General features: G+C 45.4%; 3 protein-coding genes and 1 long non-coding RNA gene across 6 annotated transcripts; 3 read left to right on the top strand and 1 right to left on the bottom strand.

The window, feature by feature from the left end:
* The first annotated feature begins 77 nt into the window (after positions 1-77).
* On the top strand, positions 78-2,837 carry LOC135390820 (uncharacterized). 2 transcript variants are annotated; one of them, XR_010421824.1, is made up of 4 exons: positions 78-321; positions 1,672-1,785; positions 2,308-2,492; positions 2,577-2,837. It is a non-coding gene; the product is annotated as an uncharacterized LOC135390820 (long non-coding RNA). The 2 variants fall into 2 exon arrangements; XR_010421823.1 differs by lacking the exon at positions 78-321 and adding an exon at positions 1,427-1,606.
* LOC135390818 (2-(3-amino-3-carboxypropyl)histidine synthase subunit 2-like) lies at positions 2,073-5,745 on the bottom strand. Its single transcript, XM_064620743.1, has 7 exons — positions 5,501-5,745; positions 5,322-5,434; positions 5,043-5,263; positions 4,596-4,934; positions 2,829-3,131; positions 2,594-2,770; positions 2,073-2,500 (listed from the first exon to the last, which is right to left on the bottom strand). The coding sequence occupies exons 1-7, from the start codon at positions 5,663-5,665 to the stop codon at positions 2,349-2,351; spliced, it is 1,470 nt and encodes a 489-aa protein (XP_064476813.1). The 5' UTR covers positions 5,666-5,745; the 3' UTR covers positions 2,073-2,348.
* Positions 5,746-5,932: 187 nt separating this feature from the next.
* LOC135390819 (EF-hand calcium-binding domain-containing protein 14-like) lies at positions 5,933-12,630 on the top strand. Of its 2 annotated transcripts, none has more exons than XM_064620744.1 (11): positions 5,933-6,272; positions 6,343-6,527; positions 9,151-9,287; positions 10,570-10,668; positions 10,732-10,842; positions 11,345-11,470; positions 11,552-11,614; positions 11,672-11,773; positions 11,831-11,941; positions 12,040-12,070; positions 12,154-12,630. In XM_064620744.1, the coding sequence occupies exons 1-11, from the start codon at positions 6,085-6,087 to the stop codon at positions 12,264-12,266; spliced, it is 1,266 nt and encodes a 421-aa protein (XP_064476814.1). In that variant the 5' UTR covers positions 5,933-6,084; the 3' UTR covers positions 12,267-12,630. The 2 variants fall into 2 exon arrangements, with proteins under 2 accessions (XP_064476814.1, XP_064476815.1); XM_064620745.1 differs by lacking the exons at positions 5,933-6,272; positions 6,343-6,527 and adding exons at positions 7,622-8,150; positions 8,693-8,838.
* A 1,355-nt stretch (positions 12,631-13,985) lies between these two features.
* Positions 13,986-23,745, top strand: LOC135390821 (RNA exonuclease 1 homolog). Its single transcript, XM_064620746.1, has 14 exons — positions 13,986-14,160; positions 14,336-16,077; positions 17,058-17,336; positions 18,010-18,222; positions 18,924-19,058; positions 19,179-19,385; positions 19,779-19,911; positions 20,172-20,432; positions 20,825-20,898; positions 21,109-21,222; positions 21,305-21,420; positions 22,397-22,535; positions 22,589-22,709; positions 23,538-23,745. The coding sequence occupies exons 1-14, from the start codon at positions 14,061-14,063 to the stop codon at positions 23,627-23,629; spliced, it is 3,726 nt and encodes a 1,241-aa protein (XP_064476816.1). The 5' UTR covers positions 13,986-14,060; the 3' UTR covers positions 23,630-23,745.
* Positions 23,746-24,285: the final 540 nt, after the last annotated feature.

Genomic DNA, 24,285 nt, shown 5'->3' on the forward strand with positions numbered 1-24,285 from the left:
GGCCAAGCGAACGGCGGTCTCTCCCACCCAGCGCAAGCACCAAGCGCCACCTACGAGAATGGGAGCGAAGAACACAGGCAGCGAAGGACAACCTGCCTGCAGTAGTGTAGTCTGTGTGGCTATTGACTATGGTGTAGTGTAGTTGACTTTACGGCGACAGCCAAGTTACTCCTGAGGCGCTTGATACAAGCGCCCACCCTGTCTTAAAAGGGTTTAGGTACTGGAACTAACTAACTAGTCGCCGCAGTGATCATGGCAACTTCTTGCAATTATGGTCGTACCAACCGTACTGGCAAGGTTACAGGGCCTAAATTTATACAGGTGAGTCACTCTTTATCGAGGAATAAATAGGCGTTCATTCTGTATATTTAGTTGACCATTATGAAGTGCTTTTTTGTCCAAAACGAGCACTGGATGCAGGTTGCTTGATCGGTCTTCCGACGTTCAATCGAGCACACTTGCATTTTACCCGGCGGCAAATACAGTTTGAGTGCATAATATGCTTGAAAGAACACGTTACACTACACAGGTAGTGTTGTCATCAATATATGTGCGAGCACTCGAGCGCTTAGTTGCATGGATGTTAGTATAAGCGAGATAAAGTCAAGATTAGGTTGGGATAGTTTGTCGACAAGGAAACAACAGTTACGTTTGCAATTTTTAGATAAGATTACTAATGATAAAATTAGTATATGACAAAGGAACCTCTTCTAATTACTTGGAACCTCCGTCGTACATCTCATCGAGATTGATCATCACAGGAAAATTTAGCCCAACGGATGTATAGAGCTGATTTGTTCGGGACCTGAGTACGTGTTGTTTTATACATGTGTGCTTTTCAGTCTTTGTTTTTGTATGCTGTACTTATTGCTTACTTTAAATCTATTTGTATACAGTAATGTCGTAAGGCGTTGTTGCGTAATAGCAGAAATAAATAAATACAGAAAAAACTATAATTCTGGATACATAATGATTTCATTTGCTTCTCGAAAAAGAGTTGACTTGAATCCCATTTGTTTCATCAAATTCATATCACTGGCGTAAGATGACTCATGATGACCCATGAGAAACATAGCGGTGATGCACAGTACCCCTGACAAATTACAAAGTGCTTCGCATGCTTCAGATACACTTCCAACGTTTCGAATATGAGCGGGCTTCTATAGCCATGACGGCTTCAACCGGTTTCAATTACTTCAACCTTCAACACACAAACCCAACAAACTACAAAGCAGGCAAAAAGTTCCCAGTATTTCAACAACGCGAAAAAGATCGTCCGTGCAACATTCGTGTGAAAGAACAGGCCTATTAATAAACAGTACAACGAAAATAGATGAAATTGAAATAATGGCTTCATTTTTCCCGCGGAGGCAACTAGAATGCAAGGCGTCCCACACAGCAGCCAATGAGAAGTAGGAGCTACATTTTTGCGCGGAAGCACCTGGAAGAGTGAGTGACGAAGTTATCGTTTGACAAAATTTCGTAACATAATTAAGCTTTACTTTCTGAAATGAAGCGTGTCAAGTCAGTTAAATTAGAGCACGTCCGACGTAGAACGTCCATTTCTAAGCGCGGTACTTTAGTTACTAACAAGGCTCTAATGTGGGTGAGTATACGTAGAACGCGCCAACCTTGACTTCGTAGTCATCTAATTGTCTATTGACTTTACAGGTACAACTCTCCTATGTACTCTGGCTGGAGGAGTTGGCATCAGAAATGCGTAAAATAGCCCTTGAGGAAAACATCAAAGAGTACCAACCAAGCTTCATCGAGAAAGGATTCAAGGTAAGACACGTAAACAGTTTTGTAATTTGCATGGTGTCTGCAAGAAACACGCAGGGGCGTCGGAAGTCCCTCGGCACAGGGGGGCGAGCTGAAGTTCGAAGCAGTGGTACATCTATAACGTTCCATACACAAAAATATATAAATAAAAGTCAAATAACACGCAGTAAAGTGACCAACGCGTACCACACGCAGTACTGAATTACATAGGTGATGACATTACATTTTCATTTTTGGTCTCTGTGCAAATACTTCTCGTATCCATAACAAAAAATAAAAAGACTCCTGCATGTATGTGTCCTCAGTTTTATTATAATATCGCAATTACACAATGTGGGATAACACTGCTACTTTTTTAATCCAGCTTTCCATTTACTTTAAAGATTCATTTCATCTTCAAATACCACAACAGACCTCTTCTTCTTTTTTTTTCTTTTTATACACATTCTGCAGGGCAGATCCCTGATCCAAGCAGCAGAAGTTCTGCATCAACTGAGAGTACAGTAAACCTTCTTTTTGTTCCAGCACACGCTTAGTCGAATGAAGTGATGCTCCCAAAGAAACAGCTACGAAGCATTCCCTTCCTTCTCCTCTTCGTTTTCGCCCTCCCCCTCGTAACCAGCTGCAATCCCCTTCTTCCCCACGGCTATGTCTGCCACCGCAGTCTTCCCCAGCTCTGGATCGAGTCCTTGCCAAGTCCGTCGCATTAGGTACTCGCCTGTGTGCAACATAGTGTTGAGTAAGACATGTGCATAACGATGCTCATAACTTTCTCACTTTCATACGAAATGCAGAATACCATCCAACGTACCCGCAGCACCCGTATGTAGGGATGGAACGGCTACTGTTCCCACCTTCGTAGCGACGGTCATTTCGACGAGCCGTTCCGATTTTTCCTCGATGCCGAGCTTCCGAATACTTCCCGTCGCAAGCGACACGTCGTACCTCGTTCCTTCAGATGCTTTTTGCTCGACGTAGAGGTCGCCACCTTTTGAACGACAACAGTGAATGTAAAACTTACCCGCTTGTGCATAAATATCACCTACCGGGCAATATATCGCCGTAGTCTGTCGTGTAATCTCGACCCCATTCACGTGAAGCGTTCAGAGCGATTTCCAGCTCAAAGGGTGTGACCACTGGACGGAAGAATTCTTTAGAGTCGAGAAGCGTGTTTTCGGGACACGCAACTAACACGTAGACATCGACCTCCTCAAAGTTCGCCAGCTTGGCAACGTTTAGTTTCCCCATTGCCAGGGTGTAGGACTTTTTGCCGGCGGCTTTGATGAGGCTCTTCAAATGTTCGATCGCTTGCAGGTAGTGTCGTACTCCAAGGGTGCCCACGAGTACACCTAGAGCAGAATAATGTGCCATCGTTAGCCTCCATTGAAAGCTATGTGCACAGTAGTGGTGCTGACCAGCAAAAGCTGACTCGCCAGACCTTCCAACATCTGCGAAAATGTTGCTAAATCAGAGACTTTTTAAACATAGGTGCTCATGCACTATTAAAGCAACACAAAAGCTACTTCGGACACTATTTTTTTACGCAGCAAGCGATTAACCTCTTCATTCATAACCTCTTGTGGGAACGGTGTCAGCAACCCATCCGTAATCCTTGGCCCGGCCTTGAACAGACTGCTCATCCCCCAAAATGACCTCCTATTTTATCCTCAACTGGTTGCTTCTTTTCCCTCTGTCTGTATATATTTCTTGTACATGAAGTAAAATTTTGAGCTGTGTTTGAGACTTCGTGTTTGTGTCTGTCCCTTCGTGTTCCCTAGTCTCTGGGTTTTTTACATTATGCATTATGTTCACCAGCTCGCTTGCTTCCTAGCCATTTTTTTCATTGTCAACCTACGTATGTCATAAAATGCACCATGTGAAGTAATTCAATCCACAGATTCATTGTCATCACAGAATCGGATCTCAATATGTGCCGCAAAGATCGAATGTGCGCAAGAGTGGTGGAGCATGGAATCAGCTCTTGCTGTTTGGCCTACTGATTTGTTCAGAGAAATGTCGTCTGCTACAAAGCTGCGGCTTCGTTACCGAAAGCAAAAAATGGTGAACTGCCTGTGCGTGGACACAGTCATCGAGACAGCACAAAAAGATAGGCACTAACCCTGTTGGGGTACCACAGTGCTGTCAGCAGTGACATTTTTACTGCTCCTCCTAGTTTGGTCAAAAAAGGTGAACAATTTTAGTGTGCATTTTTTTTCCTTAAAAATATTGCATTTTTAATGTGTTGGCATTAGAAGCCCCAAGTTGGGAAATGTCCGTCTGTCCATTGGATGGATATGTGAAGCCTCGAGTTGAGACGTAGGGTGAGAAGAGAAGTAGATTTAGATAATAGGTACAGCAGTAGATAGTAGTAATGTAGTTGTGATAATGATAATTAGTGATGTGATAATCGGTGATAATTAGTGACTAATTGTAATTAGTGATAGTGATAATTGGTGATTAATGCTGAGTAGTGATCCATAACTTAAAAACTCGAGACTAGGGGACAAAAAAATGACAACACAAACAAGGACTCAAGGACAAAGTAGTGATTAGTGACAGTGACTAGTTGTAATTAGTGATAGTGATTAGTGTTAATTGGTGAATAGTGATAGTTAGAGCATTAATTACATAAATTGTCCTTACAATTTTTAAAGCTTTTTAAAAATGATAGCTGGCAGGTTAAGGTATCCCCCTTCGTGAAGCGTCTGAAGTGAAAGATATTCTAAATGGGTTTTTCAGCTCCTTTAAACCTCAACGACCACCACCAAAACGATTTGTTGCTAGAGCAAGACATAACCAGGCGCACAACGTACCAATTATTTGTGCATCCTTGGCTCTTTCAATCATGTGATACCGTCTTGCGAGGTGTCTGTTAACAGTCGTGCTTTCCAGCCTCGCCACGTGAGTCAGCGGATTGAAAGAGTAACACTGGCACAGACTAAAAGTCATGACTAAGTAGGACAACGTCCGATTTTCGGGTCCTACAAACAGCACTCTGTAGTCCTCAATGCCTGCAGATTCTGGAAGCACAATCCTACGAGCGCACCTACGAACCTCGTTGACGCAATTCTCTCGGTCCGTCACGTCAGGAATTATGGGGTCGGAAACTACGACTTCCTGAAAAACATTGCGGAGCTTCTGGCTGATGATGTCTGTAACATAGAATTTTTTTTTTTAGTAGTGTGACCTACTGTGATGATTAGCAAGTGGCTGCATGGTGTGCAATAAGAGAGTAATACCCCTAATGGATATATAATCACCTTTTGCGTGATCATAAATTACGTCGCACACAAGTAGTAACTTTGCGTGTGGATCGGTTATGAGTGATTTGAGTCTCCCTTCGAGTTCGCCCAAAGGACAGGGTTCTTTTCCGAAAACGAAACATACGGGAAGCCTAGAAGGGTAGCTGAGACATGTATGACCGAAGTGAATGATTGCTTCGGCTTTGATGTGTTCAGCTGCGACTTCGTCGATACAGCAACTGCGTAAAGTAATTGACGTTAGCAGACGACAACACTTCGAAATTTTCCGGCTCTCACCTTCCGTAGGAGGTGTCACCGAGGATGTACAGATCGGCGGTCACAGAATTCTGAATAGCTAGGGTGACCTGAACAGAGTCCACTAACATCTCGTCCGGGAACTGTAATGCGACCTGTGCACGATGCGAGAGTAAAATATCGACTGTCACAAAATTGCTCGTATACGTTAGTAAACTTACGATTTTGTACTGATTTTTGTTGATCCAGTCAACACAGCGTTGTATCTCGTACTTCGTTCCAAGATCACACTCCGTAGTCTTCGTTGAGGCAGTTGCACTGGTTGCGCAGACATCTGTTGTTCTGTCTATTACAGCTTGATCGCTACTGCTGAAGGCTAGAGCCATTGAACAGTTTCTGTCACGATATCACAACTCTGTCGTGGCCTCATGTAAACAAAGCTCGCACGTGTTAAGACCACAGGAAACGGAAGTGATGTAAACAAATTGCTTTCGCGGTTATGATTGCCAAGTGGACTAGGCTACAAATTTTTCTGCTAGCGAAGAAATCGCCTGTTTCATTAAGCATAAAGCACATAATATGCATAATGAAATTAACATTACCACGTGGCGCCCTCACAAGCATTGTTTTTATTTTTATTTTTTCTTCTCGTTGTTCGTCTGTCCCGTATGTGCTATCATGTTTGATCAGATGGGTGATTCGAAGATGGCTCTACTCGCAACTGTGTGTCCTGAGCTGTGTTTTCTCGCATTGTGCAGCATAATGCCATAACACAAGAACACAAGTGAACGTGGAGGTGAACGGGATGTCCCAGGAACTCCCATTTCAGGAGTGGACCCGTGTTCCACAACCTGACGCGCGTGGTGACCACATGCAGGGCGTCCACAAAAACAATGGTGAATCGTGTAAGCTATTAGATCTGTCGTCTGCTAGTGATTCTGACCCCGAACCGCTGCAGCTGATACCGCCGAAGAGGAAAGTTCGCTTCAAAAAGTGAGAGTGATATTGGCGTGTAGTGTAAAAAAAAAAAAAAAGGTTCGGTAACGGGACGTTTGTGTTTTAGGCGCCTTCGACCCAAGGCCATACTTCCAACAGTGGGTACAGAGCCCGGATGCGGTTGTGCCTGCCTTCCCATAGCCAAAGGCGTCGCTTTACTTCTGTTGGCCGTCGTTCTAGTCGTACAGATTTGGTTTGTGCTGAATGTGTGGACACGCGTCGACAATTTGTACGCTTTCTACAAAAGCAGTGGTAAGTCGGTGTGCATGTTACTTTTTTTTTTTTTTTATGACATACGCACTTACACATGTAACACAATTACACCAAGGGCATGCAGGCAGGATTTTGTCCGTGACACACATTTGGGTTTGTTGTTTGGTCGTGAATGGACATTTCCAACCTGGTTTGTTCTGAGGATTCTGCATTTGCTGTTCTGTACATACCGTACATTCATGGTTGTCATTGCCTTTGCTTAAACTCTCATACTTGCATCATTACCACTCTTATGGGAGTTGATATTGTCAAAGGTGGCGAAGACGGGCGGATCCAGGATTTTTCAGCATGGAGGATACACGGTCTAGGTCGATGAAACGCTATGTGAAGACAGAAATTGAGGAGGGGGTCAGGACATCCTGACCCCCCCCCCCCTTTTAGATCCGCCCCTGGGCGAAGACATGGGTCAAAACTTGATGAGAAACCATTCATTCTCAAACATTTTATGCAGTATTAGTTATTTCTTTTGGCACTGCTTTTTGTGTTGGTAGAAATCATATCTCCACGTATTGTTCACACTTTCTGCACCTTTTCTTAGGATGTCATTAGATCGCGGTAACTTTTGTCTAGTCCGGTGTTATTTGCTTCATATGCTCGCACACAGCCTGGTCTTGTTCAATTCAATCCACCTGCTGCTCTTCCATCATTTTGTCAAGTGAGTGGACAAGGAAGTTATTCTGAGAACATTGCCAACCACTAGTAGTAGGTCCCATCACTGTTAGGAAAACCCACGGCTATGGAAAAGAACGATCCACTTGAACTAGGTCACAGGGAATGTGTTTTGGTCTTTCTAGCCCACACTACCGTTCTGCTTAAATTTGTTGCCAGGAAAACAAATTTTGGTAGAGGTGTTGTTCATGTGTGTTGTTCTAGTCGTCCCCAGTCTCGTTTATTTTTTTCGTAATCGATTTTGATATCTTATTTGTCTGTATCATTCTTGTCCTCAGTTGTGGGTTTTTTTTTGTGGCTCTATGCATCTATCTAACTGGCTCACTTGCTTTGTAACCATCAGTGCTGTTAGCAACACTGTTCGATCCAATCCGCGATCCAAACCAATCCACATCGTGCCAGTAGTCGTTCCGCAACGAGCCAGCCAGCTGGGCGGCTGACGGAGCGGCCGTCTTCTTCGAGGTCTGCGTGACTTCTGTAAACCGTCCTCTCTTCTGTCACTATCTCGACCAAGGCCTCTGCCTGAGCTCGAAGTTCGTCTGCCGAGTACGCAGTCCGTTTGGAAGTGTCCAGCGATCCGTCTCAGTCTTGCGGTGATGGCGACTCAGGCTCTCTCGGAGGCGCTTTCGTCTGCTTTATCGATCGCTGGTTCGCCCTCCGCTCCGTAGCTCTTACAAACTCCGACCTGGGCCAGGGTCTCGTCGAGTCGCTGAAGATCCGTCCCGCGAAGCTGGACCTATCGTGCGGTCCTCTCAATGCGGCGTCCGTCGTGCGCTTTCCGTCCAAGAAGATGAAGAAGCGCAAGGAGTTAGACGCCTTGGTCTCGTCCAGGGCGCCTCCGGGAAGAGAATTGCTCAAAAAGAACGAATCGGAATCGTCAGACATGGAAGACTACACGGTGCTGGCACCATACCGGCTCCCGCCGCGAAAGAAGTGAGTTAAATTACGTCACCCGCTTCAAATTTAGTCCGTTGGGCACGGTCGAAGAAAGATATCAAAAAGAGCGAAATAATAAAGCGCAGGACAAGTCTTCCGCGAGAAGCAGATTTTTTTTTCGTCCGCGTGCAAAATTTAATTATGGTGAAGGGCTTCGATGGGATGTTGACCTACTTTGCTAATTTGACTGATATTATAGCAAATTTTTTGTTTCTTTATAAATATTTGTGCATATCATAATTTTTGAAGTTCTACGAAACACAGTATAGTCTCTGTTAAGTGTTGTGCACAGCCGTGTGATAATTTCTGCCAAAACTGTAAAAAAAAAGAGAGAGAAAAAAAAATGCTTGCCAAGCATGGCAAAAGTGTACCGGAGGAACAAGATTGTTGCTGGTTCCTGTTCGAAAAATGTGGTCGCAAAACTTTTCTTCCCGTAACTGTGCCAACCGTGTCGAAGTGCTGCTACAAATTTTTACATATATATTCTGAGCCGCAAAGGCACGAAAGACTTTTGGTGGAAAAGCATTGGGCAATTTTAGGCACAACGGGCGAGGGTCGTCGCGCCCTGCCTGCATCCCAGCATGCCTGGTGCTGGTGGCAGGAGCTGCGGCTGCAGGAGCACTCGTCTGGCTCCACCTGGGTCTGCGCAGGGACTTTGACACTCTCCGTTCTCACCTGAACACAGGTAATGTGACTCATGCAGGCTTCAGCATGTCAGTCAGCTTGGTTTCAGACCTTGGTTCCGTCTTGTAGTGGCCGGTCGTTTCTCTGCACTCCTGTGGGGGCTTTCCTCAGAATCGGTTGCTATCTCGGTTTCCAACTGATGGTCGTGTGGTCATTTGGTGCGCTTCTACAGATTGACACACACACACACAAGGCTATAACATGCAGTGCTTACTTGCATTTTGAATTGTTTTTACTTTCTTGTGAATCAGCTTGCCTCTGTGCGTTACCGTAGCTTGAAAGCGTCGTTCAAAAGTATAACCCCTTCCTGCAGTGGATGCAGAGAACAAACAGCTCCCGGGGACACTGCACGACATCCACTCACAACTGAAGCAGCTTAAACATAATATGACTTCCTTGGCTGCTGACCTGAAGAAGGCCACAGGAAATGCAGCAACCCTTGCCAAGGAGGTGAGTTGTGTCCTTTGTGCCTTGTGTGATACAGTATTCCATTTTGACTAAATGACTGCACGGTGAGTTATCACGTAGCGAGTTGTTTTAAATGTGCCAAGTGACACATATTGTTCTGTCTTCTAACTGGCCGTTCATATAACAGTACTGCTGCAGGCATCTCTTTTTACCTTTTTGTGGAACGATACCCCTGAGATACGGAGTTCTCAAAACTCCGTAGACTCCAAACTGCCTACTCTCGAACACAGAAAGAAATGGGATACCCTCGACAGCAGACACCAGAATCGGAAGGAAATATCGGGAATCGCGGACTAAGACAAGAGCGCTACTAACGATCCTGTTTACCAGCAGGTCGATGATATGTTGCAAACATTTGAGTTCAGAGAACGAAGCAGGAAGTACTGGAGTAGGTAGAGAGATTGACTCAAAGGTGTATGTAAAATTCCTGTCACTGGGCAAATTGAATGTCATTCCCAGCAAATGACATTCGTTCTGTGCCACACGGTGAAACCAAATGGCAATACTTCCCTCTCGCACCTGCTGTGTACCCTTGTCGGGAGAGAGGTAGCAAAAACAACAAGGTTAAACCGTTTGAAGAAGTGAAACACGAATGAAAAGTTGTACTCCAATATTTTATCACGAATTAAATAACTTCTGACACAAAGGAAGGAAGGCTTAACACTGTACTTCAGGGAACTACCCTCGTTCCCAGTTGTCATGTTGCCAAGTGTGGGGCAGATAGGCTTCTTACTTGTCTTGGCTTGTGCCAACTGAGTGCCGTCAGAAACGCAATGAGTTTGTGAAATAATGTAATGCTTCGAACTAATGTACCTGTATAATGCTCCATATGTTCGGCCCTGTTGTCTTAATTATCGACAGTGATGCCATTTGCGAGTAGCATTGTGTTTTTTCGTCTAGCTTGATGTAGTACAAACAAATGACATTGAGTACAACTGTCATTTGCTGGAAATGCCATTCAGCTTCCCGTGTGACAGAGGGTATGAGCGAGCAACGTATGTTGTCATTGTAGACAGATCCAGCGAGGAACTCCATGATCGTAATTGGCCTTGGCCATTGTCATCTGAAAGCGTTCGACAGAATACAGCCTTTTAGGCTGGCCTTTCCTAATGACTGTAACATCTAAGGCCTCAAGTTGTGCTCTCTGATTAGGGTATATATAATTCCAACTTTATGTGGACTTGTACAAGAATGTACTGTGAGTTGCCACTGCATATAGTTCAGATTGTTACACATCTGGTAGTGCATTGTTTCTTCTTCGCAGGTGTCAGATCTAAAGGCGACAACCTCGGACTTGCACGACAGTGTGGCAGCTGCACCGCAAATTAAGGCCCTCCCGAATGCAGTCGAGCACCTCAAGAAGGTATACTTTGTGTCGGGGAAGAGAATTTCTGTGTACCCATTGTATTTCTCTTCCGTCTCCTAGAATGTGGCTAACTTAGGCAGCCAAGTGTCCACTCTAGAAAGCAACATTGGCATGCTGAAGGAGCAGCATGCTGCTGTGCAGGGTCTCGAAGCACGGGTTGCCGAACTACAGGTTGGTTGTGGCTGAATTTCTTCTTCTTTTTTTTTGGGGGGGGGAGGGGGTGAAGGGGGGAGTAGCTGAGAGTAGCTGAGAAGTCGTTCTTCCACTTCTTATAAAGTGGCATTGTACTGTGTGTGCCGGCGTCTTGCATGGGGGAGCACGCAAGTTCTACTAGTGCCTCCTCACAATGTCACAGGCTTTCTGCGGCTATCAATACAGCTGATGTGTAACCAGGCGTGGATCTGGGGGGGGGGGGGGGGTTCCGCTATGAACAAGTGCCAGGTGCATGCTGGGAATGGTTCATTGAACCCTATGTTCATGTCTGGAATTGAGGGGGGGTCCGGACCCCTCGACCCCCCTCCCCCGCAATTCCAGACTTGAACATAAGGTTCAAGGGACCAATCCCAGCATGCATCTGGCACCTCCCCCCTCGGAAAAATCCTAGATCCGCCCCCGTGTGTAATGTGCACTGTTCCTGCATTTATCGTACATTGTGGCTGAAAATTTCGTGCAGGGCGCACTGAACTTAACGTCCGAGATGAACGAGACGCTATTCCGACACTTCGGGGACGTGGAGACCTGCATGGCAGGCATGAACGCGTCCCTGACTTCCGTCTTGGCCGACGTGCGGCACCACGACGTGAGTTCTTTCGGCTGTGCCTCCCTCGCGTTCCTCACCGTGGATGGTTTATGCGAGATGCAGGCGCTTTAATCCCAACAGGAGCAGCTGGAACAGTTGAAGGAGACCTGCGGACTCAACTGCACCCAGACGTGGGGCCGAACGGTACGGTTCCTCCGACACTATTTTCCCGGGCGTATTGTCGGTACGTTACTTTTGCAGCCGGAAGAGACGGTGCAGCAAATCATGGGGACTTCTGATACGACTCAAGCACTAAGAGAAGCTCAACATTTGGTAGAACTCTACAAAACGCTGGCTCAAAGGGTAAGCATTGTGTTCTACGGAGAAGAGGTGCTGACCGGGATTCCACACATGTTGCAGTTGAATGTGAGCATTGGCATCGACTGGCCAGGGGAACAGGAGGGTGTCGGAGCCCTGCTGAATGCCCTGACACGACTGATGAAAAATGGAGCCGTCCAAGTTGTTCCGCAGGTACCTGATGGTCGATGTTCTTCCTGTGAACTGCTATGGCAGGTTGTGATTGTTTTTCCTTTGACTGATTTTTTTTGTTGTTGTTTTTTAATTTCCAGAGGGTTCCCCAGAGTATGGACACAACACAAGGTACGAGCGACCCCCCTGTTCTGTGACGTGTAGAGTCGGCATTTCGCGCTGATCCCATTGTGCCCGTTGTTCCTGCTCCGCAGAAACCGACACCACCACCATTCCACCACCTCCCCGCGTGAGTTCCTCACAGGGGGGCGGCCCCCCCATGGCCAATCCCCCACGAGCCAGCAACATCACCCGTCCCACCACGTGAGCTGTCCCTCGAGAGGCTCCTGGTCAAGAGCCGCAGTCCATAATCCGTGCCACTTTTAAAAAAGAGTCCGTCGACAATCTCGGTAGGGCCTGCAACGAGAATGAACTATATTGAAATAGCGTGCAGATTGCCGGCCCCCGAATAGTATTTTATGAGCCAAGGAAAGGGAGAAAGCTTGCAGAGGGGGGCGAACGCCCCCTTCTTTTCAAGTGCAGAGCGAGGTGGGTGCTGTGTGGAATGGTCACATAATTATCCCTAGAACTCATAGTGTTAGCATCACTCAAAGGTGCTGTAGTGAGTGTAGAATCCAATTCTTCCCTTTGTCTCAACGTAAGCTTCAAATAAATTCTATCGACAAATTGTTCTTGCTTGTGTCTCATTTGTTGGCAAGTTTTACAGTGCTGCTCAAGTGGTTTTGAGAAAATAGAGGTTGCAGATCATTCGTACAGTTTCAGCTTTTTAAATGCTTTTATTAAGCTGTTAACAAAAATATTTTGAGTCTATATTACAAACGAAAAGTCTTTGTCGCAGATGTGATACCATAGAAAAATTTGTTCATCAAAAATCTGTAGACAAAAAACAGATGTTGTCATCGGAGAGATTCTACTTGAGGCTTTTTCTGGCCACCGGCCGAAGTGCAAGCCAACGTGGAAGCGTCTGTCGTAGAAATCGTGCTGGTAATATCAGGTTCTTGCAATTGGCCCCTGGTGGACAGTAGGGGCCTCCAAACTGGTTGAAAGGACCTCTTGTGCCGAAGAAGCTGGACGGTACAAAAAGGTGCTCTGGTCTTGCGGCATACACACTGGTGGTTGTGCCAAACGGTGCTGTTTCTGTGGTGGTCTCAGTGGGTGCTGTAGCGGTCGTAACAAAGTAAGGGTCCGTATTTACTGGACTTGTGGGAGCGGTTGTGGGTACTTCACTAGTTGTGTCTGCATTGTTTGTGGTGGTCGGGAATGTGGTAGAGGTCATGGTTGAGAGATCAGGTCTTAATATCACTGAGGTTTTTGCAATTGTAGTTGGTGCATCAGTAGAAGGTGGGACAAAGGTGATGGCCGTGGTTATTACTAGTGGGTTGGTTGTGGCAAGATCGGAAGCTTCTTTTCTGGTCCAGAAGTACGAAAATCCGCTCCATGATGGCCACCATAGGGAATTGGCTAGCGTGGGAAGCAGAAGACAAAACAGAAAGCTTTTTGAAAGCTGCAAAGGGGAGAAAAATAGGGACCTATAATTTTTCTTTTTGTAATTGATGTAAATTTAAAACATTTTCACGAAATTGTTCTTTATAGTTTTGCTTTTGTTGATCAAAAATCTACGTGACTTACCCGCATATTCGGAGCATAGGCAGCCGTCAGTCTGCGTGTCCCCAACTGAAGTGCGCGGTGCTCGAAGCTTCAAGGTCGAAGCGAACAGCTTCTTCTGAGAACACCGCATGTCACCATTTCGGGGGTGGGAGCCGTACAATGGACGAAGTACAATAGCGAGCTTCAACTGAAAACACTCCCGACAAACACCGAAGCGTATGCGGCTCGCTCGAAAACGAAACCAGGACTAAAAGAGTCGTGGTGAGTTACAGTTTCAAGCAGGTGCATTGTGGACATTAAAGACATGTCAGAATATTGTGCCATAAAGAAAGAATGAGTTTGGCTCAAAATAATTGTGATATAAACGTATTTATCGAGGTAGGAATGAGACTGGAGGAGAGACCTTCAGTAATGACAGTCTGGCAACTGCGATGCACATGACCGCTCAGGCTTGGCTCGCTGTTTATGTTTGTGCTGTACAGCACCTTGGAGAATGTTACCTTCATCTGGTTATTTTAAAGCCATTAATTGTCCCTTTTACTCGTCTGGATTATGCGAACGACCACATTGCCATTACAGACATGTTAAGCGGGGTAAGACGCTGCCATTAATTCCGCAGCTCAACTTCTCTCGCATCAGACAATGAACGATTGACATTTCGAGACCTGTGACCATCCCTCGTGAAAGTGTCTGCGTTGTTCCGATTCATAATTTTTGCGTTCGATCTTGAATATGTGTCTATTCTCTCAAATTTTCTCCTCTTTTCAGAAGAACCTCCACTGTTGCCACCACCTCAGAATGAGAATAAGATGCTGCAATTGCAGTATCTGAACGATCGCCTGAAACGGGTGCAAGACGAGGTTTCACAGCTTAGCGGAACGTCTGCGGTGGGCTACGTTCCTACGCCGAAGCGACAGTGCGTCGCGCCTGCTGTTAAGGCGCCTGAAAAACGCTACATTCCAGCGCAGAGTGTTCCTCAGTACAGACCAACACCACTCTCGGAACTTCGAAAGCGACAGTTACCTCCGCCACCTGTGGTCTTGCCACCGCCGGCGAAGAAAGTCCGAGAGCCCTACGAGCCAGCGTCTGTTAGTGTGTCAGTGCCTTCAGCGAAAGTTGTGGAAGAGGAGAGTGGAGTGAGCGATGACGAACCTGAAATTAACTTAGTGAAAGAGGAAGAAGATGCAATTATTCAGATGCGCGATCGTCGACAAGACGCGGAGGCGCGTCTCTCAAAGGACGAGAATGATGAGGTTACAGAAACCACTTCGACAAACGGGCCAAAGTGTGCGGGTGACGGGGAGAAAGCTGAGAGTTCGAACAAGGGCGAAAGTGCGGAGAAGGAGGAAATGCAGCCGGTTAAAGAAAACCCAGAGAGAGATAAAGACAACGCTAAAGAGAACGATACGTGTAAAGACGAGGCTTCAAAAGATGAGGAGGTACTGAACGAGCAGTCTTCATCGAAAAGCTCGTCGAAACACAGGTCCTCATCAGACAAGTCTGTGCCTAAGGATAAGTCCTCTTCAGGCAAACCTACACCTAAAGATAAGTCTTCTACTGACAAGTCTGCGTCTAAGGGCAGCTCTTCGTCAAAGGAGAAGCCTTCTGACAAGTCTGCGTCTAAAGACAGCTCTTCGTCTAAGGAGAAGTCATCTTCTAAAGACAAGAGGTCTTCTAATCACAAATCTTCAAAAGACAAGTCGTCTTCAAAAAACAAGTCTTCATCAAAAGATAAGTCTTCGTCGCATGACAGTTCTGCGAAAGAAAAGACTTCTTCGAAAGACAAGTCCACTTCAAAGGAAAAATCGTCATCAAACGGCAAGTCCTCCTCAAATCACAAATCTTCATCAAAGGACATGAAAGGAAACAAGTCATCTAAATCTTCAGACAAATCTTCCAAAAGCACAGAGAAATCCAGGGACACTTCCTCGTCTAAGTCCTCAAGCTCAGTGAAGCACTCATCCAAATCAAAGAACAGTCCCTCATCTAAAGACAAATCACATTCGAGTGTCAAGTCCTCGTCCAAACACTCGTCATCATCAAGTCGCCATCGTCATCAGTCCTCCAGTGCAAAATCATCGTCCTCTGGGCACAAGTCCTCATCGAAGCACAAGTCATCCTCAAGCCACAAGTCCTCATCTGCAGATAAATCATCAACAAAGAACAAAACATCATCTTCAGCTAAACCAGATCACCATAAACGCTCGCCTCACAAATCCTCTAAAAGTCACCGTAAAAGTGAAGACTCCGACGATCCAGCACATGCTTCGCCAGACTCTTTCGGTGGCACAAGTGACGTGGAGGATTCGAATGAGAGTGGTCAGCATGGAGTTCGCAACGGATGCGTGAAAGAGGACAGCCTCTCGCGGATGGCCAGCCCGCCGATGTCGATCGCGAGCGACGACTTGCCGGAGTGGGATTCGGACGAAGATGAGACATACCAACAATGTCTGAAAATCTTCCAGGAAGAAGCCCCAGCCCCAAAGACCGTACTCCCACCTGCATCTGTGGTGGGTGTATCCGTATGGCTTCGTGAATCGTGCTTCTAGTCGTTGGTTTTGTTCGGACTGCTATGTTGTGTGTGTCGAATTATTCCATTTAGTTAAGAATGCTTTCGTATTCCCTTACGAGCACCAGGGAATATAAACGCATGTAATGGTATCCGATGAATAAACACCGTGTACCGTAATTTCACGCGTATAAACTACACCGCAGATAAACCGCAGGACGCGTTTTTTGGAATGTTTTGAAAATTTTCTGGCAGATAAGCCGCAGGCAAATACGAGACGTCTGATTTGTGCGACAAAGGAGACCATAGAGAAGGCCATAAACCCCGTGGTTCATACTCCAGGGTTGGCATAGTGTACAACGAAGGAGGTCAGCTCTATAGAGTTCTTCCAAGATGGGACTGTGCCCTTGTTGGGCGTTTTTCATGGATTGATGGGTCAGTGGTCTTCCACAAAATGTGGATCACTGTCAAGCTGCTTGGGGGAATGCACCAGGAACATCAATCTACTTGAATGTGAGCCCATCTCTGTTACTCACTGTTCATGCATCAGCAGGGCAGTGCTGTTCCAGAGAGACTGTCAGCCCTTTCGTTAAAACTGGCGTATGGCGAAAATACCAGGAAAAAATAGTCATCAGATAAGCCGCACCGGTGGATAAGCCGCAGCGCGCCCGTGAGAAAAAAAAATTGCTCATAAGCCGCGGCTAATATGCGTGAAATTACGGTATATAAAAATACAGGAAGAGAATGATGCCTACAGGGTATACGGGTACAGGGCATACAGGATATGGGATTATTACGGGATTACAAAAAACTTAATATTGCCCTTAATATTGGCAAAAACTTGAGTGTGCATGAAATGCGCGGGGAACTACTTGTGACTTGTTTTCAAAGAAAATATGCACATGTTACATATAGCAACACGCAGTTTTCGCGGTTTTTCCCAGTTTTCCCTAGTTCTCATTTGCTGGCTTTATTTTCCAGGAAAAATCCAAACAAGAACCCTTGCCAGAGTTGCCGTCTGCAAAGAAACGAGTGGCGCACCAGCCAGAATTGACGCGGGCATGTTTCCTTCCTTTTATCGTTGACTCTCTCTGTCCGCGTAACGCTGCGCCGCGGCCGTTCTTGACTTTCGCTTCTTGTTCCTTCCGCGCCGTGCAGAAAGTGGAAAGCCTGCGGCCCTACCAGTCACCGGCACAGGCCTTGCACAACCGCTTCGCTCAAATCAAGGAACGGTATGCCGGCGCGTCTAACGGGCAGAAGGTGAGCAAGCTTTCGCCCCATCAGTTTTTTTTTTACTCAAGCGAATTTTTCGTGGCTTTCCGACGCCAGTGTTGTGCAGGCGGGTGTATCCCGTTTGAAACCATTAAAAATAATCTTTCAAAAATAAACGTGTAAGTACCCACTGTTAAAAATATATCTCCCAGAATATACGCTTAAAAATAAACGCACAAAAATAATCAGCGAAATATCCCCGTTTAAATATAAACGCTAACGAATCCACGGTTAAGAATATATAGTTAAAAATAAATCGTTTCAGAATGCCCCCAAATCCACCCTACAGTTGCTAGAGTCATGTGGTATGGCCCAAATCACGGTGAACTGCAAGCAAGGGGCTTAACCTAACCTCACAGGACCAAACTAGCCTAAACTATCCCAAACTAACCGAAACCAAACTAAACTAACCTAACGTAATATGATATAACCCGTCGCAAAAATTGCAATCAGACCTCCTCCGTGCTAGATGGTGAGGGGATTTTGAAACAGTTTATTTTTAATGGTGGATTATTAAACGGCGATCTCTAAGCGGGGATAGTAAGCGGTTTATTTTTGGGAGATATATTTTTAACCACGTATTTTTTTAAGCGGATTATTCTCGAATGTTTTATTCTTAAACGTTTATTCTTAATGGTGGATTTCGGGGACCCCCGTGCAGGCTGCAGGCAGTGCCTTTGTGTCGTCGGTGCTCCAAGCGCAGCAGGAGGTCGGGAAGAAGCGCATTGCGCACGTGCCCAACGCGGCCCTCTTGGCTGTGCGACGGAACAGCGGGAATACCCAAACACCGCAGCCTTCGAGCAACGCCCAGAGTTCCTACGTGATGCAGACGCAGCCCAAGGGCACTTCCAGGGTTGCTCACACCCCAGCTGTGGTTTGTGCTTTTCTTTTCTTTCGCATTTTAAGGGAGTCTGTTACACACAAGTCTGACCTTTTCTGATTAAGCCTGATTCCACTCAACTGAAACAATCAGTGTGTGTCACAGTTCACTTAATGTGGGGTTGCTATAGGCAGTCTGCACTGCACCATCAAGCTTTTTTCATTTCCTGTTCGGTGACTGTTTCTTGTATAGATGGGACGAATCCAGAATTATCCGAATCCGAATCCGAATCCAAGGAAGGTTCTGCGAATCCACGAATCTTTGGAATCCTTTCTTTAAAAACAGGTTAAAAAGGCGGGGAAAAAAATCTTCTACTGAACAGTGTTTTGAAGCAGAATGTGATACATTTGTTTAATGAAAAACAAATTATTAGTTCAGTTGAGACTCGAACCCACATCTTCTGGATTACCGGTAATCCAGGAGATGTGGGTTTGAGTCCTACAGCTGGCTAACCTTTTCATTGACTTCCACCTTTCATCATTGCAGGCTCGTTTTTGTGTGTGTTTTTGTTGCTTGGACAGCGAATGGTCATACTATGTTTGGAGTGTAAAAAAGAAGGCAATACTCATTTGTATCAGGCTCAACATCTATGTCGCACTATGCCACTTTATGAAAGCAGTTTTTTGACGTTGTTGTTGTTCATAGAGTTATGAAGAGACTTATGATGTATTGATCTAAAAAATCTTCCTGTTTAGGCCACATCCGGACGCCCTACCATCCCTGCAGAGTACGGAAGCAAAGTGCCTACAGCGGTGCGCCAGCGCTATCTCAATCTTTTCATCGACGAATGCTTAAAAAAATGCAGCAGTGAAGAAAGGGCATACGAAAAGGTAACGTATTCAACTCCGTCACTTCGCCACTGGTGGGCATACACTTTCCGACCTCGATGTTTGCTGTCTGCCACGGCCTCCTGGAGCATTTTTTTTTCTTTTACGACCTCTTCAAACCAGGCCCTGAAAGAGGAGAGCTCTAGTTATGAGCGTAGCTCCAGCAAGGCAGTGTACGTGAACGTGGTCGTCAACACACTCAAGCGATTGCGCCGAGAAGTTGAAGAGGGTCTGCTGCTTTTGCCGGAGGAACCGCAGGAGCTGCAGGAAGACGTGGTGTCGCCACCGCAGCAGCCAGCGCCGCGACATCCTCCGCCGTCTGCTACGCAGGTACATTTCAAGCGAGGCTGGGGACACACATTCTACCGTATCATCTTTGTTCGTTTTTGCAACGTCTCACCCTATTGATGTTTTATTGAGTTTTCTTTAAGGTGACAGTAAAAATATTTCAATTAACTTTGGGGCCAATCATTTGCACCTAATTTTGTCGCCAGCACCTTTGCTTGCTGTGACAATCAGTGTCAGAAACTACTGGTTTCTGTTTTGCGAAGCGACCAAGCTATTGATTCAAGACAAAACTTGCTGATTGCATTTTACCATATCTAAAAATTATTCTCTGTTGGTAAATTCCTTTTATTTAGGGCTCATGAAAAAAAAACAAAAAAACATCGACATAGATAAACATGTCTAAAGTCTCAGTTTCAACTTTACTCCTTCTGCTAGGTACCCAAGACACCCGCATCCAATCAAAATCGAGTCGTCTCTCACGAGTTCATACTGGGAGGCGCAATGGCAGCCCGGACCAGCTTCAGCATCGAGAGGAATCGTTACCGAAAACCCCAATGCAACCTTACCCGTAAGTTTCACGGCTTACAAATGTCCGAGACTCACGATAAAGCCTGTATAGGATTTCTTTCTTTCTTCATTACTTCTTAGTTAATTAATTAATTAATTAATTAATTTTTTGTCATACCTGCAACTTTCTCACCACCAAATTAATTGCTGACCTCTCTTTGCATTAGAGTGAGCTGTAATTCCCACGTTGACTCGAAGTGTAGTGACACCCCACTGCGCTTTCACTGGTACTGAACTTGTCTCTTAACCCTTGCACTGAAGTTCCGAGGTTGTACAAGAGCTTGGAGGCATACCTGATGACCTCGGAGCAGCTGGAGGAAAACTGTTACCCACGACCCCACCCCAGCGAACCGGGACGAGCCGTGATCACCGTCACCGAGCCTCGGAAGTACTCGGTCATAAAACCGGGGGTGGTGCTGAGGTGCAGCCGCTGCGGGACCCCCTTCGCCTTGGACTTTGAGAAGAACTACGTTCAGCCTCAAGAATGTGTTTATCACTGGGGGCGGCTCTGGAAACGGAGAAGTAAGCTTTCCTGCTGCTGGAAGGTCTCCTCTTACTAGACAAATAGGACAAGCTCATAGGAATCGTATAAACACCCTTTCACTCCGTCGTTCGCGGTGTCCGATCCAATCTGAGTCATGTTTTTCGTCTGGGTTTCTTGTATGGAGTGTCTTGTCTGCTATCATCATCAGCTATCATGCTTAAAGGGCTTTATCTTCTGCAACTAAAAGTACTGTACTCTGTAAACCTTCTACCACAACGTGTGAGAACAACTTAGAGAACTTGAAGGATGTACTGCTTGTAATTTTTTAGGGCTTATCTGTCTATCACGACGGCTTAGTTTTTGAGGTGTTGCTGTTTGCCATCTTGGTTTCTACGTATTATAAGGGTTCAACAAACTCTTTGATTTTCAGTCGCGGGTGCCATTGAAAGCCGTTACAGCTGTTGCCAAGGGGACGCACAGGCAGAGGGGTGCTGCGTGGGACAGGTTAGCTTTATTTTGTAATCCACAAAAGTGTGTGACATGCAATTGAATATCCGTGTAAGAGATTTCTTTTCAGATTTTCGAGATCTCAAAAAAATTTTACGTTTCCTTCCTCCGCAGCTCTCGCATTACACGTTTGCATTTGCATGTGACAACTTTCAGAGCTGAGCAAGAGACGCGGCATTCGCTTAACGGTCTTTCTGATTGGTGTAGGGTCACGTGCACGAAGGTCCAGATCCGAACCTGCGGACGGGCTTTGTACAGACCTTGCCAAAGAGTCCCCCACCCGATGGATGCCCCGGTGTGTACGCACTCGACTGCGAGATGGTGAGATAGAGTTTGGCTCCGAATTATCGACTACTTGTGTACCTGCTGATCTGTGCTAACATATTTTACGTCCTCTCACCAGTGCTACACGACGGAAGGGCTCGAACTGACCCGCGTCACCGTTGTCAACATGGACCTCAAGCCTGTGTACGAGACTCTAGTCGTTCCGGAGAACAAAATTCTCGACTACAACACCAGGTACGTGTGCAACTGAGATTTTCGCTAAAATTAGTCACGATCTGGGCAAGTCCGCAGTGCGTTTTAAAATCTTTAAAAGGCTCAGTTGCTTGAACGTCGGGACGAACGCAAAAATTATGCACAAATGCAAGCCCTGAACTGCCAACCGAGGTTTCTTTCCACGAACAATGTGCTCTGAACTCGCCTTCTCTTACCCTCCTTCTCTTTTTACTCTCACGCCGGATGATTATCTCCTTTCTGCGGGCTTTATTCCTTATGCCTAATCAACCCGACAGATACGAGAGGGGTTTGCTAAAACAGATACTTCAAAAACATGTGTAGTTTCCAGGAATAGTGGTGTACTCCCTATTCCCCATTCCTATGGACAACCTTTATTTCTGAAAAAGAAAAAAAGAAGGGTTTACAATTGTACCCGTATGAACGAACGAATGAATGTGAAGAGCCTTTATTTCGTCTGAAAGCAGATGTGGAGTTGGGAAAAAAAGAAGAGAGAAATAGGCCAGAAGCCAGGGGACGTGTTACTTTATAGATAGGCTTCCCGGTTCTCTGTAATTTTTGAGACCTCCAGAAATGTGGCAAAAATGCACCCAAAAACAAATTACAGCGATACAACATTGAATGGGCTCGTAACCTTATGAAATACAACAGGATAACTTCCGTTTGTCAGCTACACCTGCCGCGTTTCCGAAGGTCTCGAAAATTATAAACTCCGAAAACCAGGAACCCTATTTATGTAATGAAGAACATACATACTGGCTTGTCTTGGCTCCACACTTTTGCTTGTTTTGTAACTGTTATGCAAGGCAGTGTTTTTTTTTTTTTTTTTTTTTTTTTTTTGTTCTATAAGGCCCAAGGTATACGCGCGACATCCCTTCTTGCGTTTTGTCCCATCTTCCAAGCAGTTTTGCATTTAACGTGACATCATTTCTGAATTACTTGCACAGAGTTTCTAAGCCGACGTAATGCAAACGTGCAGGTTTAGCGGCATCTCGGAAAACGATCTCGCGGGGGAGACGACAACCCTACGGCAGGTGCAAGCGGTCCTGCTGTCCCTCTTCTCTGACAGAACCATCCTCTTAGGACACAGTTTAGAAAGCGATTTTAGGGCGCTTAAGGTGAGCAATACGGGCACGAATGAGTGCTGGACTAAATCTTTCTCCGTCTCTAGCTCATCCACAGCTGCGTAGTGGACACGGCCGTGGTGTTCCCTCACCGACTGGGCCCGCCCTTCAAGAGGGCGCTGCGCACTATCATGGCGGAGTGCCTGAGAAAGATCATTCAAAATGGTGGTACGTTTTATTCCAAAAATTTTTGTTTTTACGGCCTGTTGAGAAGGGGAAACTTTCAATGGGGCAGTGTTACTCACAATAACATAGGGCTTGTTCTTCAGGATAGTAGGAGCTGGCATACAATTGACTCCATTTAAGGGGGAATCACTTCTTCAGAAATCTATGGGTGATTTTTGTTCGCGCAAGACGCGTGAACGCTCTAAACTATCATCATGAGTCTGGTACTGGCATGTTCTCTTCTTTTTTTTTTTTTTTTCTACTCAATGACGTATTTTTTTAGAGGACGAGGTTGAGCCGTTGATTTTTAATAAATTAAAGTTTGGTGCGCCTCGAACATGTGCTGCCGTCGCGATAGAGTGTGGCACGCTAAAATATTTGCGAATTCGGGCTCAATACAAATCGGCGGATAGTCCTGGAATTCTACAAAATGTGTCATTGGCAAGGGCAAGGCAAGGAGAACACGCCAGTACTTCTGTTTTGACGATATTTTATGCCGTGTCTGAGCGCTGTGCGAACAAACGTTCTCTATTGTCTTGCGCAGAAGTGAGTCCCCCTTAAGCCATCACCCGTTACAGTGGTATGTAAAATGGGTTATGGGTTTAATGCAACAAGATCACCACTGCTGTATCGGCAAAAGATTTGCTGTCAAAATGTACTAATGGCACACATTCTTTCAAAACTCACTTTGGATGTTCTCTACCGGCTTTACGTTTGGGGTTTTGGGCTTTCAAGTACTAACGAAGCTTAATTGCTCTTAGTTTCCTTTAAGTACTTTGTTGTCTTTGAACTGCATTTGAAGCAATTAATTCGAGAGCTTTTCTATTGTAGTGGAAGGGCACGACAGTCAAGAAGATGCTGTTGCCTGCATGGAGCTTATGCTATGGAAGGTCAAAGAGGACTTGAAGAAGGAAGCTCGTTAGTTAATTTATTGCAATAAATTCCTGTCATAATGGTTGTGTGTATTCTAGTTTCAGGCCCACCTCCTCTTGTACATTTCCGTCTGTCAGTAATAATAATGCATTTTGTTATGGTTTTATGTGATGTGTCCTTTCTGATTTTTTTCTGACATTTTTTCCAAACTGCGTTTGCATTGCAGTGAAATCAAATCCTGAGGTATATGTTGGGTGAGTGTGTGTGAACATATAACACACCTTGAACATATTGATCGTTGATCAACCCCTTTTGTCAAACATATTGGTTGTTGCATTTCATTTTTCTCTTCTTTGTGCGGAGGTACGAGCGCATTAAAAATATATTTATTATTTTTTTTACAAAGTTGTTTCATCCTTCAGCTTTATAGCTTGTCCTGCGACTAAATTAAATACTTCAAAAAATTTAATGAGTGCTTTTAAGCTAGTATAAACTGTAATTACTTCAGTTTTTCCTATTAGCAGCAATAAGTACTGTATGTGTATTAGGGCTCTAAGTATGCTAAAAATGTAATATATTTGTGGTATTAGGGTTAGCACAGACAGTACGTCTTGGCGAGACGACATTGGTTCCACGTTCTTAGCATCACGGTGAAGCTCTGACTGCATGCACTTGAGGTACACGTATATAATTGTAGAGGAGTAAC

The sequence above is a fragment of the Ornithodoros turicata genome, chromosome 4, assembly GCF_037126465.1.
Source record: "Ornithodoros turicata isolate Travis chromosome 4, ASM3712646v1, whole genome shotgun sequence".
In the NCBI taxonomy this organism is placed as follows: Eukaryota; Metazoa; Arthropoda; class Arachnida; order Ixodida; family Argasidae; genus Ornithodoros; species Ornithodoros turicata.